This window comes from Gracilinanus agilis, chromosome 1, assembly GCF_016433145.1.
Source record: "Gracilinanus agilis isolate LMUSP501 chromosome 1, AgileGrace, whole genome shotgun sequence".
Classification (NCBI taxonomy): Eukaryota; Metazoa; Chordata; class Mammalia; order Didelphimorphia; family Didelphidae; genus Gracilinanus; species Gracilinanus agilis.
The window spans coordinates 716,182,389-716,201,881 of NC_058130.1; the positions used below are offsets into that span (position 1 = coordinate 716,182,389).

Consider the following 19,493-nt stretch of genomic DNA (forward strand, 5'->3'; position numbering starts at 1 on the left):
CTGTATCAGTCCACATAGGTCTGTCCAGCTCTTTCTGAAACCATCCTGTTCTTCATTCCTTATAGCACAATAGTATTCCATCACCATCGTACACCACAATTTGTTCAGTCATTTCACAATTGATGGACATCCCTTTAGTTTCCAATTCTTTGCCACAACAACAAAAAAAAACAACAGCTATACATATTTTTGTATGAGTACATCCTTTCCCATTTTTTTTTATCTCTTTGGGATACAAACCCAGTAGTGGTATTACTAGATCAAAGTTCCATCAGGATTTTAAAGAAGTATGTTTTAGGCTATACCTTCTTCCCCTACCTTGTTCTTTCAGCATCAATTCTTGGTGGTGAGTTGTTTTTTTTTTTTCTTTTTTTAATTTATAATATTTTTTCCATGATTACATGATTCATTAACCCCTGCCTCCTTGCTTCCCCCCCCCCCCAAAGCCAACAAGCAGTTCCACTGGGTTATACATGTATTATACATGCTCTATTTGCAATAGTGATTCTTTAATGTCAAAACCCTAATCACATTCCTATTGCACTACATGATCGATCATATATTTTTCTAATGCATTTCTGGTTCCACAGTTCTTTCTCTGGATATGGATAGTTTTCTTTCTCACAAGTTCCTCTGGATTATCCTGGATCATTGCAATGCTGCTAATAGGAAAAAAGTCTATTACAATTGATTGTGCCACAGTATATCCCTCTCTGTATACAATGTTCTCCTGGATCTGCTCCTTTCATTCTGCATCAATTCCTAGAGATCATTCCAGTTCACATGGAATTCCTCCATTTCTTTATTCCTTTCAGAACTATAATATTCCATCACCAATAGATACCACAATTTGTTCAGCCATTCCCCAATCGATGGACACCCCCTCATTTTCCAATTTTTTGCCACCACAAAGAGTGTGGTTATAAATATTTTTGTACAAGTATTTTTCCTTATGATCTCTTTGGGGTACAAACCCAGCAGTGGTATGGCTGGGTCAAAGGCAGGCAGTCTTTTAAAGCTCTTCGCGCATAATTTCAAATTGCCCTCCAGAATGATTGGATCAGTTCACAACTCCACCAGCAATGCATTAATGTTCCAATTTTGCCACATCCCCTCCAGCATTTATCGCTTTCCTTTGCTGTCATATTGGCCAATCTGCTAGGTGTGAGGTGGTACCTCAGAGTTGTTTTGATTTGCATTTCCCTAATCAGGAGGGATTTTTCATGTGTTTATTGATAGTTTTGATTTCATCATGTGAAAATTGCCTATTCGTGTTCCTTGCCCATTTGTCGATTGGGGGTTAGTTGTTCTTGAATGTGGGAAAATGAACTGGCTTCTTAGACTCTGAAAAGTAGATTGACTTCTGTTGAAATCCTAGAATGATAACTTCCATCTCTGTGGTGCTTTAATCATTTTCCCCACCAAAACTCTTCGAGGTAGGTAGTGTTATATTAAAAGGAAGTCACTAATATCTATTTGATGTATATGAAGATGGAGTACAGAGAGATGATAGGATGGCACTTCTCCTTTATAACAGTTGCCCAGGCAGGATCCTTTAGGTCAAAGTGTTTATCCCTTCAGGACCCACCTGGGGATAATTGATATTAATTATTGGGCTCTTCAGCTGAGGTAACGTTGGTAATCTGACTGCGTGACTCCCTTCCCAAATAAGCTTTGGAAACCAATTCAGGAAGGTACTTTAAACTTTGAATATATTTGGTAAGAAGGATAATGGTGTGGGATAGAGGTAATAGGAGACCCTACTTTAAATTGATACTAATGAATCTCTAACTGCAGGCAAATGAAGGAATCAAGATGATAGCTTCTCTCTGGTACAGCCTGGCTAGGGCTAAACCAGAGTAGGTAAACTGCTGTGAAATCTTCAGCTTCTTCTTCAGTAGATCTTAAGCCTAATCAGTTGAGATATCCGCCCTTTCTACCCTCTTCTTCTTCTCCTGCCTACTTCCCAGATCTCTCCTGGGCCCTGGAAAGCCTAGATAACTAAGATGATGAACTTCCTAATATCTAGGGGCAGTAGAAACAGAGATGATGGTCTAATACAGATTGATGAACGGTACAGGAAACACAGGAGGAGCTTGCAGGGTTGAGTTTGCAAGTCTCTATCTCCCCAAAGACCAGGATCCACACGGATCTCTAGCCTCAGGGACAGGTAAAAGCCCAAGAACCTCTGTCAGGGTTCTCAACTGCTCTCTCCTGCATGCCTCTCTGGGAACATTCTATCCAACCGATTCACCTGTCAATCAAAAATGAACTTCAAGCTCCCAGAGATTCAATATAACAGTAGTATAATTATAATTGACCCCACTTTCTCCATGAGGAGTCTGAAGTTTTGAGAGGCAGTATGGCTCCCCCAGAGACCTACTGCTCATAGGGATTAAAGCCAAGCTTCACAGAACTACAGGGTTTTAGAGTTGAAAGGGACCTTGGCAGCCCAGAGAAATTCCCACTCTAACGTGCCCAACAGGGTCATCCTTCTCTCCTTAAAAAAACTCTAGTGAAAGGGCACTGACTGCCTCCCAAAGCAGCTTCTTCCTGCCTTTGGACAGCTCTAATTGGGAGGAAGTTTTTGCTGAATTCATACCTAACATTTAACTCCTGCTTCTGCTCTCTAGAGCCAAACATAATAAGTCTAATTCTGCTTCCATATGTCAGTCCTTCCAATATTTCAGTATGCTGTCGTGTGTCTCTCCTGTCCTGCTCAGTGCACACCCTTCCAGGCTTCACCAGATCTCCCAGACTCCAAGTCCAGTGCTCTTTCTTTTTATCCTATTAGAGAACCTGGGCTCTGAGGACCAGAGAAGACATGGTGTATTCCACCTGGCCGTGGTCTATCTTCTCCTCTTCCAGGGCTCTTCCTGGAAGCATTAGAATTTAGATGACTTTGAAATAGATTTGGCAATAGTTTACCTGTATACTGGGGCCTCTGCTGGCTCGAAAACCTGCGTAGCTAACTGATTTTTCCATAGCTCTTAGGTCATTTTTTTTTTCCAAGAGAAATATTAGCTAGAAATCCTTAATAAAATTGCATAAACCTGATTGTTAGGAAATATTTATATCTTCTTTGATAGTTTTACTTTTATAAGTAGGACTTTGTCCAAAGGTGTGATTTTTGTAAGAACTACTGAGTAGTCTGGGAGGTTTGTCTCCAAAGTGTCTGTTAGTGGAGATCAATCTCTATCAGGCAGTTTTAGTTGACTGCTTTTCCTTGGTAGTGACTCAAGTCTTGGGCCACCTGAGCCTTCTTCAGATCATTCATAACTAATAACTACCTTGTGCCCTACAAAGGGTAGTCATAGTGCTTGCCCTTATCAAGTTTACAGTTATAAGGGGAACAAATACCAATAACTAATACGGAAGAGTCTTACATGATCAGTACATCAGAGCAGTGTGAAGTAAAGAGTTGTGATCCAGGTTATTGATGACTAAGAGAACAGGCAGGGCTTCTGTGAATGAAGGGCGTGGCTTCTAATTTGAGTTAGACCTTAAAGCAGGGGTCGGCGATGTATGGCTCTCCAGCCGTATCTGGCTCTTTTGAGGGCCAGATATGGCTCTTTCTGCAGGAACCATAAAGTCAATTTTTTTTCAGGCGCTGTTACAGGAGTGCGCACTGTTATAGGAGCACGCACTGTTGAGCACTGTACGGCTCTCACGAAATTACATTTTAAAAAATGTGGTGTTTATGGCTCTCACAGCCAAAAAGGTTGCCGACCCCTGCCTTAAAGAATGGACTAAGAACTCAGTGGACAAAGGGCCATTGCAAACTGTTGTTCCAAACAGAACCTTCTTGGCTTCTAATCTTTCAATTATTTTCATTAACTATCTCTACCAGTCAAGGCTTCCATTTCCCAAATTCTAAAAAGCCCCTTCCCCCACTCCCCAATTCTGGTCTTTTAGACATTGCATCTTAGGCATAAACTCCACCTGTCCCTACTATCATCCTTTTTTAAAATAATAACCCTTACCTTCCATCTTAGAATCAATACTGGGTATTAGTTCTAAGAGTGGTAAGGGCTAGGCAATGGGGGTTAAGTGACTTGCCCAGGGTCACACAGCTAGGAAGTGTCTGAGGTCAGATTTGAACCCAGGACCTCCTGTCTCTGGGCCTGACTCTCAATCCACTGAGCCACCCAGCTGCCCCCTATTATCCTTTTTAAAACAAACAAACCCCAAAACCCTATCTTCTGTCTTAGAGTCAATACTGTGTATTGGTTCCAAGGCAGAAGAATGGAAAGGGCTAGGCAGTGGAGATTAAGTGACTTGCTCAGGGTCACATAGGTAAGAAGCATCTGAGACCAGATTGGAATCCAGGCTGCCTGACTCTAGGCTTGGCTTTTTATCCACTGAGCCACATCCTTAGTCACAGTCCCCATTCCTTTCTAGTCCCTTCTTTCATTTTGTCCTTTGGAACTCCCTTTCCATCATTAAACACCATCCATCCTTATTTGCTTTTTCTTGTACCCCTTCCAGGGACTTACATGATGATCACATCAGCTAGGAGCTCACTTTTTCCTAAGCACTGAACTTCTCTTTTGGTCTGGTCTAGCACTAGCCATTCCTTTTTCTACCTTTTATCTCAGGAGGTCTCAAGGGTGAAACAACACACACCACGGTCACCATTGCCCTGCCTCTTCCAGATCCTTGCTCTGCTCTCATCACTCAGTAACCTGTCCTTTTTAAAGGTCATGCTCTCCATCCACACTCCTCTCTCCCCATCATATTTCTTCCAAGACACCCTCCTACCTTCCTCAGAGCCTCGGTGCCTGGCCTAATCTGTCTTTTCGCCTGACCCTGCCATCATCCTTGGAGACATCTTCATGCTGGAGATCTTTTTGTCACTCTGTCCTGATGGCTCCTTGAGTTCTTTGGCTCATTTGACCTCTCTGTCTGTACTAAGTCACCTGCCCACCAGGAGGGGCAAACTATAGACCTCACCATAGCTTTAAAACTATCCCGTATCAATGCTTTTAAATTCTGAAACTTCCTTCTGTGGCTACAGTCTCTTAGAGTCTTTTCACCTGCCATTCCTTTAATTTTTCCAAGCAGTTTCAGATAGAGGCTATGTAGTGGAAATAGCCCTCTTTGGAATAGGTCCTATACTTGCTTTTTATTGCTGCTGACTACCCATGTAACAAGTGTCACTGTTCCTTTCCAAGTCCTAGTTTCTTCATCTGTAAAAAGAAGGGATTGGCCTAGATGATCTCTAAGGTTCTTTCCAACTCTAATAAATCCAATGATCTCAGGGCTTTTTTCATCCTCATTGCGACTTCTGATCCCTTGGTTCCTCCCTGTTCTTCTAGTCCCTCAACCCTATTTTTTTCCCCTCCATTCTCCCTAAGCAGTTTTTTTTAAGTGGCCAGCCATTTAAACATGTTTTTTTTTTTAATTAATTTCTTTTGCTTTTATATCACCTCTGTCTGAATAGATCTCCACTTCATAACCTGAACCAGCAAGCTATCCCTTGTAATATTAATAAAAAAGAGGAAAGAAAATATTTGAGCCAAATAAACCAAGACATCAGCAGACTGATACTGTATGGTATACTCTGTTACATACCCATCGATCCCCACTTCTGAGAATAAAGATGGGAGGTGTATTTGCTCATCTTCCCTGATCCTAAACTTGGTTCTTAGAATTTCACAATGTTCGGTTTCATCTTTTTGCTCTTTCCATGCCCATTGTTATATTCTTTGTATATGTTGTCTTCCCAGTTTTACTTGCTTCACTTTGCATTAGTTCATATAAGTGTTTCTCTGCTTCTCTGAATCTTTACCTTCATTGTGGAAGAGTTAAAATAGGGGTTTTGACAAAATAAGAGAGCAGCTTTTAATAACTTAAGTTTTCATGAGAATATTGTAGAGTTGTAAATTAATATTATCCCTTTAGGCCAGAGAAAAGAAAACTTCTAGCAGCTTTTAACAATTAACAATTTAGTTTAATTAAAATAGAGATAGTAAAATAAATATAGTAAAATGAATATAGTAAAGGAGAGAAATATAGGAAAGAGGTAGAGAAATTAATTTCCTAATACCTAACTAGCTATCAATATAACTATCTAAAATTGCCTGTATTTTTACCTCTAACTGCCTATAACTACCGCTAATAACAACTACCCCACAAAGTTCCAACTCAATCCAGCCCAATCAAAACTAACCCACTCAGTGTTTAATCCAAACCCAATTAAGTCTGTCAATGAAGGCCACCCTTCAAGGAAGGGAAAAAACCTAACAGCCTAAACCAAAAGTCAAAAACCCAAAAGGCAAAAAGCCCTCTAAAGGCTAAAGCCAAAAGCCCTCTCAGTAAGTTCAGGCCCACCTTTATACTAGCAACTAAATGCCAACTACCAACTAATCACCAACCCACACCACCAGCAACCAACCCCCAACAACCAACTACACTCAGCAGCCAACTTCCCTGTAAATGCCAGCCCTAACTGTCAGAAACTGACAGGCCAACCAACTCGTGCTCAGCCCCTTTTATATCCTTCTCCTACCTCACTTCTTGTCTCTCTAGTTCCTCCTTCCTTTCTCTCTGGTTTCTACTTCCTGTTACTGTGGGCTAGTTAATCCCTACACATCTCTATGGTAAGAGGACCTCCAGGTCCCCCATTAAATTAGAGAAAAGGAATAAAGAATTCCTTTTTACAATTGTTTCTTACAGCCTCGTAGTATCCCATTACATTCAAGTACCACAGTTTGTTTAGCCATTCCCCATTGGTAGGCATCGACTTTAGAGTGCCTTGCTGCCACAAAGTGGTGCTATGAGTATTTTGGTGTAAATGAGACCTGTCTTTCTGTCTTAAATTTCATTTATTTTTAAATATTTTTCCATGGTTACACGATTCATTTTCTCTCCCTCTCCTCTTCCCTCCCAACTTCCACCGGGTTATACATGTGTGCCTTTCTGTCTTAGAGTGCCTCAAGATCATAGATTTGTGTGTGTCTTCCTCTCATTTCAGGATCTGATGATCATAAGACTCTGCGAATCTTATATGAAGAAGTAGATGAGTCAGAAGTGGAGATCATTCATGTTCCCTCTCCTGCTCTGGAAGAAAGAAAAACTGATTCCTATCGGTATCCCCGGACAGGTGAGCTGTGGAAGCAACCCAGAGAAGGAAGCTGGAGTTGGCTCTCCTACTCTTGATTCTCAGAGCAGACACACTCCTTCCATTTTGGGGACAAATGACCAAAACTTTGTTTTGAAACCCTAAAGGTTCAGCCCTTTCATGAGTGTGGAGTGAGCTACAGCCTGTTGAGACATTGTTAATAGGAAACACAGCCCCTGCCCTAAAGGAGTTTATAGCTTAGCTGGAGGGAAAACCAGCCCCTTTTCTGCTTACTTAACTCATTCAACTCATTCTTGAAGATCTAGCCCTGGCCCTGCTAGAGTCCTCTGAGTTTCCGTAGTACCCAGCTTGACATGGTCTCTGTGGTACTTTATATGTTCATCACTTGTCTCTCCAACTAGTTTTGTGCAGTCCTTGAGAGCAGGGCCCTTGTCTCATTCCTCTTTCACTCCCTCAGTTTACCTCACCTTGCACCTTGCACTAAGAATATGTGTGTATTGAGATTCACTTATTTTATTCACAGTCTGAAGGTGGCTCAAGGACCTGTTGTTTTTAGTCATCAAGGATGACCCATCTCACATATCTTTCACTTCTTAGTATTTTGCTCCCTCTAGGAAAGTGCCCTTTTTTGTGACATCTTGATCATCACCCCCTACTCTCTGCCCCAAACACCGACCTAAAGATTGGCTTGTGGACAGGTATACAGAGCATTTGGCATTTGGCAGCTTCTCACTTTGTTGTCCTTTCTATAGGCAGCAAGAACCCCAAGATTGCTTTAAAACTGGCTGAATTTCAGACAGACAATCAGGGAAAGGTAAGAGGGCTTTATTCTACTCCCTGCACACTCCCCTACTCCACCTCCTTCCCCCACCCACCACCCTCCCACACACAAACTTGTGGAAGGTGGCAGATAGAGTTGGTGGGTCTTGGCTGGCTGCTTTCTCCTTTCCTGGTCTCTTAGCTGCTGGTGCCTTCCCCACATGGTGACCTTAAATAAGGTTTTTGTATGTTCTCTACCTCTTTGATACAGGCCTAAGCCATCTCCTCCCATTAGAAGGAAAGCTTTTTGAACCCAAGGACCCTTTCCTTTTATCATCGTATGCCCCAAACTTAACAAACAATAGGTGCTTAATAAATGCTTCTTGATTCATTGAGAGTATGGCTGGAGGTGAGAAAAACATATTCACAGACACATATTTTGTCTTGGCATCTGGGAAGCTGGAGATCTAAATGCTGTAAGGCTTATAGTAGTGATGATAAACATTTTAGAGGAGTGGGTGAGAAATGTTCTTAGGCACCGTTGGAGAGGGGAAGGGGAACAGTCTGGCCCTGTGTCCCTCTGGCTTTCTAGTAATGAACTCTAGCAACAGCCATGCATACCCACAGAGATTGCTCTGAGTGCCCCCTCTGGCACATATGCCACAGGTTCGCCACCATGGGCTTACAGGGTACTTCTCTCAAAAACTGTTACACATGTGTGCTGTACTTCTTGGCACACGTGTTATTCCCAATTTGCAAATGAGGAGACTGAAGTGACACGCCCCAGGTTACACAGCCACTGAGTGGCATAGCTAGAACACAAGTCCCTGGTTCCAGGACCAGTTATATCTATGCCACTATGGAATGTGGGTATACTCTCTAGGGACCATCCTTTTTACAAAAGAGAATGTGTTTCTTTGGATGTAACTTGGTCTCATTCTCTAACTGCATTTCAATTTAATTCAACAAGCATTTATTAAAAGCTTATTATGTCTTAAGGTCCTGAATTAAACCTTGGGGATACACAAATAAAAAAAGACTCTACTGCCAAAGAGCTTATAGTCTAATGATGAAATATATACAAGTATCTTGGTCTCTCTTGTATCCCAGTTGATTGCTGAAAGGTCCAGGCAAAAGGCTGTGAAAAATGTGGGGCAGGTAGAGGAGGCAGAAAAGGTTTCATGGAATCAGGAGGCCCACCAGAGAAGAGGGGAGAGACTTCACCAGAAGGACAGACAGGCAGCCCTGGAGAGAGTGTTTTTCAGGTCAAATCCTGTTTCAACTTAAAGCTTAGGCATAGTTTTTGCAAGCCCACCTATGATTCAGTACAATGGAATTCCACTAGAACATAGGATTGTGGGATTTGGAGCTGGAGGGGACTTTAGAACTTCTCCAACTCTGTCCTTTTATAAATGTGAAAACTGAAGCCCAGAAAGGTTGTGATTTGTCCAGGGTCTCACATTGCAGAGACAAGATTCCAATCTAGGTCCTCTGAATCCCAATCAAGTGCTCATGCCATTTCACAGTGGCAACTAATAATTTTGTGTAGGCCCAAGAATTCACTGTAACTGTATTCCAATTCATTATTGTAACAAGATTAAATAGGCCCAGACCCTTCTCTTCCAGACTCAGGTTGAAGAGAACTTGAGGTATGTGCTATATATAGTACCCTCAATGCCACAGAAATCTTAGCTAGCCTTCCTATTGTATAAGAGGCCTATATGGTAGAAATGGAGCTGGAGTTAGAAAAATTGACCCAGAGGATGTATGACAGCTTGGTTAATTTAATAATAGAACCATCTCACATTTGTCTAGCACTCTGATAGTCTCCTACGCACATTATTTCATTTTATCTTCATGACCAGTGCAGGCAGGAATATGCCATCATTTTTCAGGGATGGAAGCTGAAGCTCAGAGAAGGGGCATGACTTTTCCAAGGATCCCCCAGCTAATGGATGCCAGAGTTGGCACTCAGATCTCTGTCTCCTAATTTGTAGGCCATTATTCCTCAATCACCTCTGCCTTCAGAGAAATCAGAATGATCAAACTGGAAGAGCCCTGAGAGGCCAGCTAGGCCAACCCATACCTGAAGAGGAAGTCTACTATATCCTGCCTCTGCCCACAGATCTCCTGAAGCATCCTTCTGCCTTGGGTTATTAAGAGATGCTTCCTTTTATCAGGCCTGATCCTGCTTCTCTGTTACTTTTATCTACTGCTCCTTGTCCTACCTGTTTAACCCTTTATCTACATGATAACTTTAATCCCTGGAAGAGGCAGCTCCTATGTCCCTCTCTCAGGTTTTACTACTACACATGGCCTGGTCTCCAGCCCTTTCATCATCCTGGCTGGTATCTCTGGCTGTTCTTTCAAGGTCTTTGGTCTATCAAAATAGATTCCCCAGAATTTAACCCTGCAGAACAGGTTAAGGACAAGTGGGCTCTCAGTGGCTTCTCTTGATGCAGCCCTGGAGTATGGTGGCTTATCTGGCTGCCTGATCCCACTTAAGTCCTACAGAACTTGAAGTTCACAAGAAACCCTAATTCTTTTCAGATGATCTTGCTTACCCATATCTTCTCCTGGACATAAGCAGGAGAGTTTTAAAAACCAAGTATAGGGGGGGCAGCTGGTTGGCTTAGTGGATAGAGAGCAGGCCTGGAGATGGGAGGTCCTAGGTTCAAATCTGACCTCGTATGGCTTAGCTGTGTGACTCTGGGCAAGTCATTTAACCCCCATTACCTAGCTCTTACTGCTCTTGTGCCTTGGGACTAATACACAATATTGATTCTAAGATGGAAGGCAAGGATTTTAAAAAGAAAACAGAAACAAAACCTAAAATACAGAACCTTTCCTGACTCCTTGTGGTGGGTGTTGTAATGGATATGCTCCTGGTGAGAGGCAGCACTGTACAGTGAGAAAAGCACTGGTTTCAGACTGCTTTTGCTCCTCCCTGTGTGGCCTGGGCTAAGTTATTGAGCCTCTCTGGGCCTCAGGTTCTTTTATAAAATAAGAGGTTGGACTAAGCGGCCTCCAGTGCCCTTTCCAGCTCTAAATCTATGGTCTGTAGTCTCCTTAGGGAAAACATGGCTGGAGCAGCATGTAACCTGATGTTTTGTTTTGGTCTAGATGGTTTGCGCTCAGGACAAAGAGTTGGTGCAGCCGTTCAGCAAACTCTTCCCGGCGGCGGAGTACATCGCCAGGGCTGGATGGACACGAGATGGCAAATAGTACATAGGTTTTTCTTTAGTCTCCTTGGGCCCCAGTACAAGTCATCATCCATTGCCTCTTTATTTGAACCAGAACTGTTACCTTGTTGGACTCAGAATACTAGTCCCATTTTATAGATGAGGAAGTTGGGGTTCAAAGAGGTTAGCTAACTTGCTAGGAGCCACATGGCTTGTAAATGGAAGAATTGGGACTGTAGAACCCAGGTGCCTTGACGCTTAGCCCCTGGAATCTAAAACGTAGAGTAAAGATGTGGACCAGCTCTGAAAAAGCCAGGGCTCCTTGGATGTCTGTCTTCCTGTTCTACAAGTCATGGCTTAAGTATAACTGTCAGCGCCAAGGATGGATCACAGATACTTGCCCAAGACCAGTCCGAGAAAACAAGGCCTAGTTCAGATGCTAAAGGACTTATATTCCAGGAAGACATCTATTTGGACTAATATGTTAGTGTAGGAATGAGGAGACCGACACTGGACTTATGACAGGGGTCTAATTACTCAAATATACAAGGAGTTAAATCAATTGCATAAAAAAATCAAGCCATTCCCCAATCGATAAATGGGCAAGGGACATGAATAGGCAATTTTCAGGTAAAGAAATCAAAAGTATCAATAAGCACATGAGAAAGTGTTCTAAATCTCTAATAATTAGAGAAATGCAAATCAAAACAACGCTGAGGGCAAAGAAATTTGCCTCGGGTCACACAAGTAGAAAGAGGCAGAGCTGGGCCTTGAACCCTGTACTTCTAAGTCTAAATCCATTGTCCTTTCCAGGACATTCTGCTGTTGCCTACCCCCATCCCATCCTCCCACTACCTCGAAAGGAGTCAGTTAACCATAATAATAGCTCATAGTTTTGTGGTCTTTGTCTTACCAAAAAACTTATACCTTCTTTGCTTCCTAGTGCCTGGGCCATGTTCCTAGACAGGCCTCAGCAACGGCTCCAGTTGGTTCTCCTTCCCCCTGCCCTTTTCATCCCGGTCCCAGAGAGCGAAGAACAGCGCCTTGAATTTGCCAAAGCCGTCCCTGAAAATGTCCAGCCGTATATTGTTTATGAAGAGGTTACAGATGTGTGGATAAATGTAAGGACTAAGAGAGAGTGGCTGTAGCCCTCGGCAGCATCAGGCCTTTCCCCCACAACCTTGCTCTGTTTCTCCTGGCTGAGCTGCCTGGATGATGGCAGACTCTTACTGGCCCAGCCTCTTGTTCCAGCTCCTGATTCATGGCTGAGTTGATGCTCTGGGAAAGGGCTGAGGGCATAGGTCCAAGCCTTGTCAGAGCAGTTTTCACTCTCCTGCTGCTTATTTGCCAAGACAGCCTTGAGTTTCCACTGCCTTCATTTGCTCCCCCTTTAGTAGGGCTTTCATCCAAGTCTTGGAACCATCAATATTTCTCATGCCCCTTTTTCTCTCTTCCGTGGTAGGTGCATGATATTTTTTATCCTTTTCCCCAATTGGAAGGAGATGAAGAGATCTGTTTTCTTCGAGCCAATGAATGCAAGACTGGCTTTTGCCACCTGTACAAAGTCACAGCAGTGCTAAAACCAAATGGTTATGACTGGACCCAGCCTTTCATTCCTGGGGAAGGTGAGAGTTATTTTATGTATTTATTTAGTGTCTGTTCAGGGACCCTTCTGACTTGGCACTGGAGGCAATGAGGAGAGAAGAGGATGGGTAACAGTAATAACATCCTATAATTCTAGAACACTTTACAGTTTACAAAGTATACTCCTCACAACAGTCCTGACAGGCAGGTAGTGCAAATGTTATCCCATTTAAAAGATGAGGAAACCAAGGTAATCTGCTGTGGTCCATCCAGATATCCTGCATTCAAGTGCAGTGCTTCTTCCACACAAAAACTGCCCTCCAAGACAGTTTTAGATGAGAGTTACAGACAAAATCGTATGGTAGCTGAGGGGAGAGAGAACTCCTCCCTGCTTCCACATCACTCTTCCCACCCTCATAGGCCCTCCCCCCACCAAATTCCCAAACTTTGGCTGATGACTCTTACATTTTAGTCGGTCTTCAGTGTGCTGCCATTGATCTGGGTTCTCCCATTGACTTGTCTCTTTCCTGTCTTCCAGATGACTTTAAATGCCCCATCAAAGAGGAGATTGCCTTGACCAGTGGTGAATGGGAGGTTTTGGCAAGGCATGGATCCAAGGTACCAGAGCACTTTTTTTCCCCCTTAGGTTCCCTGCCCCATTCATTCTGTGCATGGTCTCCATTTTTCCTTCATGCTACGAATCTCTTTTGGGAAGTCAGGCTTATTTTTGTCTTCTTGTTCTTTGCATCGTGGCCTGGAGAAGTATATTTCTTCATCTTCCTTTAGGCTGAGGTTCGGCACTCATCCTAAGGAGAGCCTGTCTGGCTGAGGGGGAACTGGCTTGCCTATACGAGCCATGGCACTTGACACGAGTCAGCCCCTGTTGTTGCCATTCATCTGACTTGGAGTGAGAGGATGAACTTGCCAGATTTGGGTTTGGTTTAGGAGTTTAGATGAGACACAGTCCCTCGAAAGGTCCTCTGCTACTATAATACTGGCTTCTCTTTAGGAGATGAGTCAGTTTGAATCATCTGTAACTATTGCTTCACAGAATTTTTTGAGGCAGAAGAGACCACAGAGGCTCCCAAAAGAATCTCCATCACATCACACCAAACACGTGCTCATGCAGACCCTGCTTCCTAAGGCAGCCTATTCCATGTTTGGACCATCAGCATTGTTAGGAAGCTTGTCCTACATCCAGCCTAAACTGATCTCTTTGCAGCTTCCCCTCATTGCTTCTGTTTTCTTTACACTGGGACCCAACAGAACAAGTCTAAACCCTCTTCCACTAGATAGGCTTTCAGAAACTTAAAGCTAGCTGTCAAGGCCTCCCCGAGTCTTCTCTTCTTCAGGTTTCATACCTCTAGTTTAGTCAGTGAACAGAATATTTATGAAACACCTACTCTGTGCTAGGAACCAACATAAACACCAGGGATGCAAAGAAAAGCAAAAGCCACCGCTCTCAAGGACCTTATGGCTTGTCTGATGGGGACTATGTACAAACAAGCCATATTCAGGATGAACTTTTTTTTTGGCCCAGTGTTCTTTTGGATCCTGATTGTCATCTAGTATATTAGCGCTAGCCAACATCCCTCCCAGCTTGATGTCATCTGACAACCATGCAGTCTGTGCCTTTCGCCACTTTCTTTGGAGCATCTGAGTTGGCATACTGAGTTAGACCCAAAGCCACCAGACCCCAGAAAGTCAGAATTGGAAGGGACTTCAAAAAGCATTTATTTAGTTCAGCTCACCCCCAAACAGGAATCCCCTCGACCCCTTCCCTGCTAGTTGGCCATCCACAGTCCACTTCAGTTTCAATCACTGCCTTCTATGGCAGCCCATTTCACTTTTAAGACACCTTTTTAATTGTTAGGAAGCTTGTTTTGTTTTTGATGTGTTGATATCTGCTTCTTCATAATGTTCACCCACTTTGCTCCTAGTTTCATACTCTAGAGTCAAGCAGAACTTGGCAGGTCTTTAAATATGACTCTTCTAGGCTTTCTTCAACCATAATTTGCATGGTTTGATTTCCAGGTCCATCCCCCATCCCGACCATTTTCCCATCTTGTCATTGTCCCTTCTAAAATAATGGGGCTAAACTAACCCTTTCCATCTTATAGCAGACTTGATAGGGCCCAAAGGAAGGAAAAGAAGCAGCATGGGACACCCTTAGGGTATCTCAGGACGCTGCTGCTGTCTAGTCTAAGAACAGCTGGCTTGGTTTCCCAAGGCCACATCCATGATCTCTTCCAATCTTAGAGGAGAATTTGACTGCTTTTCCTACATGCAAGCCTCAAAAATCAGAAACATGCTGTAAAATATCTTCGTTTTCCATAGTAACCCATCCCAGATTGCTCATCTACTGGTAGGATTTGCTGTCAGCCACAACTACGGCTCACTTCCAGAGTGAATCCTCTTGGGAGTTTCCTTTCTCGGACCTCGAGTTCTGTTTTAGTTGTCATTTGGCTTACCCTTTGAATTTCCCATCTGTGAACCTGCTGTCCTATTCCTTCAGTAACCATCATTGTCTCTTCATTAGAAATGGGCCATTTGGCACTAGCCCAACCCTTAATGAGAGCACTCATTTCTGGAGCACTTGAAGATTTATAGAGTGCTTTCCTCAACAACAGCTCTCTGAGGTAGACAGTGAAAGTATCATCCTTATTTTACAAATGGGAAAACTGAGACTCAGGAAAGTTATATGACTTCTCCATGGTCATACAACTAGTAAGGGTCAAGGCACCAGACCCAGAACTAAAATGAGCATATCTTCTGCTTGTCTGGGACTCTTTCCATGGTTCTTCTTACCTAGGGATCTCCCTTGGTATCACTTTGCTATGGGGTAGAAGCTAGACTGGCTATGCATAGAAAGCATGTCTCTTATTAGAGCTGCTATCTTTCCTGGACCCTCAAGAGTTCCTGTAGTGGGCATCCTCTGAAACATGCTGGGCTAAAATCCTGAACCCCCTCACCCTCCACTGGCCTGAGGCCTGCTAACTTTTATCTTACAGCAAAGTCATACTTCCTTGCATTCATGGGCCACAATTTGCTTAGCCATTCTCCAGGTGATGGACGTCTACTTAGTTTCTAGTTTTTTGCTACTGCAAAAAATGCTGCTGTAAATATTTTGGTGTGTTTGAGGACTTTCTTTTTATTAGTGACCTCTCCTTGGGTCACATATGCATAGTAGTAGAATCTTTGCCTCAAAGAATATGGACGTGTTAGTCACTTTATTTGTATAATTCTGAATTGGTTTCCAAAATGGTAGTATTAATTCATATGCAGCTCCACCAACAATGCTGTAATGGCCCTGTCTTTCCATAACTCCTTCAACATTGACCATTCCAATCTTTTTGATGTTTACCAGTTTTCTGGATGTGACATGAAACTTCAGGGTTGTTTTGATGTGTATTTCAGTTGATGATTGGAGGGTTCATTCATATTGTTATTAATAGTTTGCAGTACTTCTTTTGAGAAGGATATATTTGTTCATATCCTTTGACCTTTTATCTATTGGGGATTGGCTTTTGGTCTTACATATATATAACTTGACCATATCTTGAATAAAATACCCTTATCTGAGAAATTTGATAGAAAGAATTTTCTCATTTGTCAACTTCCTTTCCTGACTTAGATACATTCATTTTGTTCGCGCCTATCAGGAACTCTTTTTTTTATTGAAACTTGGAATCAGAATCTCTTCTCAGCACAGTGCTCTGCACACAATAGGAGCTTCCTAAATGGTTGCTAGATTGAATTGCCCATTCTGATTGGTTTCTGGCAATATAGCCTTTACAACAGAGGCAGAATTTACCAGGTGATAAGATGGTCCATGGGCCAAGAACTGGTCTGCTCTTTTCCTGAGCTAATGGTGCTCATTTTCTAATTGCAGATCTGGGTGAATGAGGAGACGAAGCTGGTGTATTTCCAGGCCACTAAGGACACGCCCCTGGAGCACCATCTCTACGTGGTCAGTTATGAGTCTTCTGGTGAGATTGTGAGACTTACCACGCCGGGCTTCTCACACAGCTGCTCCATGAGCCAGGTCAGCCTGCTCAAGCCAACCAGTGTGACCCCTGCCACTTAGCACCCCACCCCCAGCGCTCACTGGACTGGGCATACACACATGATGTGGTCACAACTTTCTGAAGGCTAGCTAGCGTTCTGTAAGGTAATTGGAAGCATCATATCTGCTGGTGTTTACATGTGCACCCGTGTGCACACACACACACACACACACACACATACACACACAAGTCAGGTAAGCATTTGGGATTGTGTTGGGAGCAATGGGAACACTTCTCTTAGGTCTCATCCATGCATTCTCACCTGGTTACCTTTAGGACCAATAGCACATCACACAACATGAGGTCCCGAGGAGGAAAGGGAGAGGGATCTCCCTGAGGTCACACCAGTGGTCATTTGGCAGGCAGCAGAGCTGGTTTCAAACCCATGTCTTTTGAATTGAAATCCAATCTTCTCTTCCCTCTCCTGTGCCCTCTGTCTATGACTCTGGCAGGGTTACAGTGTGAGTTCTTCTCTTTGGGAGGGCCTTAAGGCCTTGACTTTAGCACCCTCTAACCACAGACAAGCACGATGAAAGGATTTCAAAGACCGTGAAAAGATTCATTTTACTGGGCATTTTACTGAAGAAGATAGTAAGGTCCAGGACAACATCCCGGACCTCTTCCTGTGCTCTTTGAATCACATTCCATCCATTTCCTGGATAGAGAAGTACATGGTTGGAGGAGCAAGTATTAACCTCCCACCATAACCTAGGAGACTGTGTTCAGGATTAATAGACTCTTAGTGAATCTCAGAGGAGTCCCTCCAAGACTTGCTTGTTTTTTTTTATTTTTTAAACATTTATTAATAATCATTTGACTTGCTTGTTTTTGATTTAACCTGTGACTCAGTGCTTGGAGCTATCACTCGGGTGAGGAGACTCGAGTTAAGAGACCTGGGTCATCACTCAACTGAAAGCAATCTCCCCAAAGTTACTAATGATCTCTTTTTTATTCCTTTCTTTTTTCTAAAACTCTTCCCTTCTATCTTAGAATTGATATTGAGTGTTAGTTCCAAGACAGAAGAGAGGTAAGGGCTAGGCAATTAGGGTTAAGTGACTGGCCCAGGGTCACACAGCTAGGAAGTGTCTGAGACCATATTTGAACTGAGGACCTCCCATCTCTAGGTCTGACAATCCACTGAGCCACCCAGCTTCCCCTATCGATGACTTCTTTTAATTGCTGAATCAAATGGCTTTTTCTCAGTCCTCATCCCTCTTCTCTGTAAAAACTTCTCTATAGTTTTTGATACTGTCATTCATCACCTACTTGATATTCTTTTCTCTCTACAGATTCTTGCCCCTGCTTTCTCCTGGTTTTTCTTCTATAGGTCTGATCATTCCTTCTCAGTCCCCTATGCTGGGTCTTCATCCACATCATCCCCAGTGTCAGTGTCCCTGAAGGCTCCCTCTATCCTGCCCCTCTTCCTTGGTGGTCTGTCGGCTTCTGTGGGTTTAATGATCATCTCTGGGTAGTGATTCCCAGATTGGTGTCTACAGCCCTAGCATCTCCCCTGAGATCCAGTGTTGCATCACCAACCTCCTTTTGGGCGTTTTTATCCAGATTTCCCACAGGCATCTCATACTCAACATATCCAAAACAGAACTAATCCTCCCCCCACGAATCTTCCCATCTTCTGAACTTCCCTACGCCTGCTAAGAATACCGCCACCCTCTCAGTCACTCAGGCTTGCAGCCTCAGTGTCATTCCCCTCTCCTCTCTGATCCAGTCTATTGCCAGCTCTCGCCATTTATCCTGTCACAAGATCTTCAGCACCATGGTGAAAGCCCTCATTACTGCATGCCTACCCTGGGGCAGTTGGTCCTCCTGCTCTAATCCATCCTTGACTAGCTGCCCAAGGGAATTTGGCTAAAGTGCATATCCAGCCATGTCACCTGCTCCACTAAATAAAGGCCATATTACCTCCAGGTCAAATATAAAATGCTTGTTTGCCATTTAAAACTCTTTACAACTTTGACCCCTCTGTTTTTCTTTAGCTGCTGCCCTCCACCTAGTTTACCATCTAGGGATACTGGTCTACTCACTATCCCACAGTAGTCTGTCTTCTAACTGCATCTTCACTAGCTGTCCTCCAGGCCTGGAATGCCTTCCCTCTTCACCTCTGCCTTCTGGTCTCCCTGGCTTCCTTTCCTTGCGTCTTCTACTTGTAAGAGAGACAGACAGACAAAGAAAGACATGGGTAGAAGTTAGATAACATGTTGCCTCCAAGAGAATGAGAGCTCCTTGAGGGCGGTGACTTGCCTTCAAAGCATTTAACATAGTGTCTGGCACATAGTTGACTCAGTGGTAGAGAGCCAGGCCTGGAGTAGGGGGGACCTGGATTCAAATCTAGCCACAGACACTTCCTTGCTGTGTGAACCTGGGCATGTCACTTAACTCCCTTTGCCTAGCCCTTACCCTGCTTCTGCCTTAGAACCAATATTTAGTACTGATTCCAAGTTGGAAGGTAAGGCTTTTTAAAAAATGCTCATTGACTGAATCTTTACTAGTTGTGTGACCTTGGACAAGTCATCAGCTGAGCTTTGGCTTTCCTAATTTTGAAACATAGGTAGTACTAGATGTACCCCTTGTACTCATGAGGTTAATTTGAGGAAAGTGCTTTCTGAACTTTAAAGTGCTCTAGGAACCGAAGCTGTTGTTGTTAGTAGTAGTAATAATAATAATAGTCCCCAATTTGTTCAGTGGAGGTGTAGAGAATTTTGAGACAAATGGTGAGAGTTGATAGGATTGAGAGTGAGATGATGCCTCACTTTATAGAGGAGGAAGATGGGTCCTGAGGAAGGGGAAGGGGCTGGTCCA

The 19,493-nt window shown here is 43.3% G+C and overlaps 1 protein-coding gene across 1 annotated transcript in view; it reads left to right on the forward strand.

Moving 5' to 3' along the window:
* Nucleotides 1-19,493, forward strand: part of DPP9 (dipeptidyl peptidase 9) — a 54,664-nt gene that overhangs the window by 23,051 nt on the left and 12,120 nt on the right. The window contains exons 8-14 of the mRNA XM_044671009.1: nt 6,977-7,105; nt 7,837-7,898; nt 10,967-11,067; nt 11,969-12,146; nt 12,488-12,650; nt 13,148-13,227; nt 16,502-16,654. Of these exons, the coding sequence (XP_044526944.1) occupies nt 6,977-7,105; nt 7,837-7,898; nt 10,967-11,067; nt 11,969-12,146; nt 12,488-12,650; nt 13,148-13,227; nt 16,502-16,654 (866 nt within the window). The remainder of the gene's footprint in view (nt 1-6,976; nt 7,106-7,836; nt 7,899-10,966; nt 11,068-11,968; nt 12,147-12,487; nt 12,651-13,147; nt 13,228-16,501; nt 16,655-19,493) is intronic.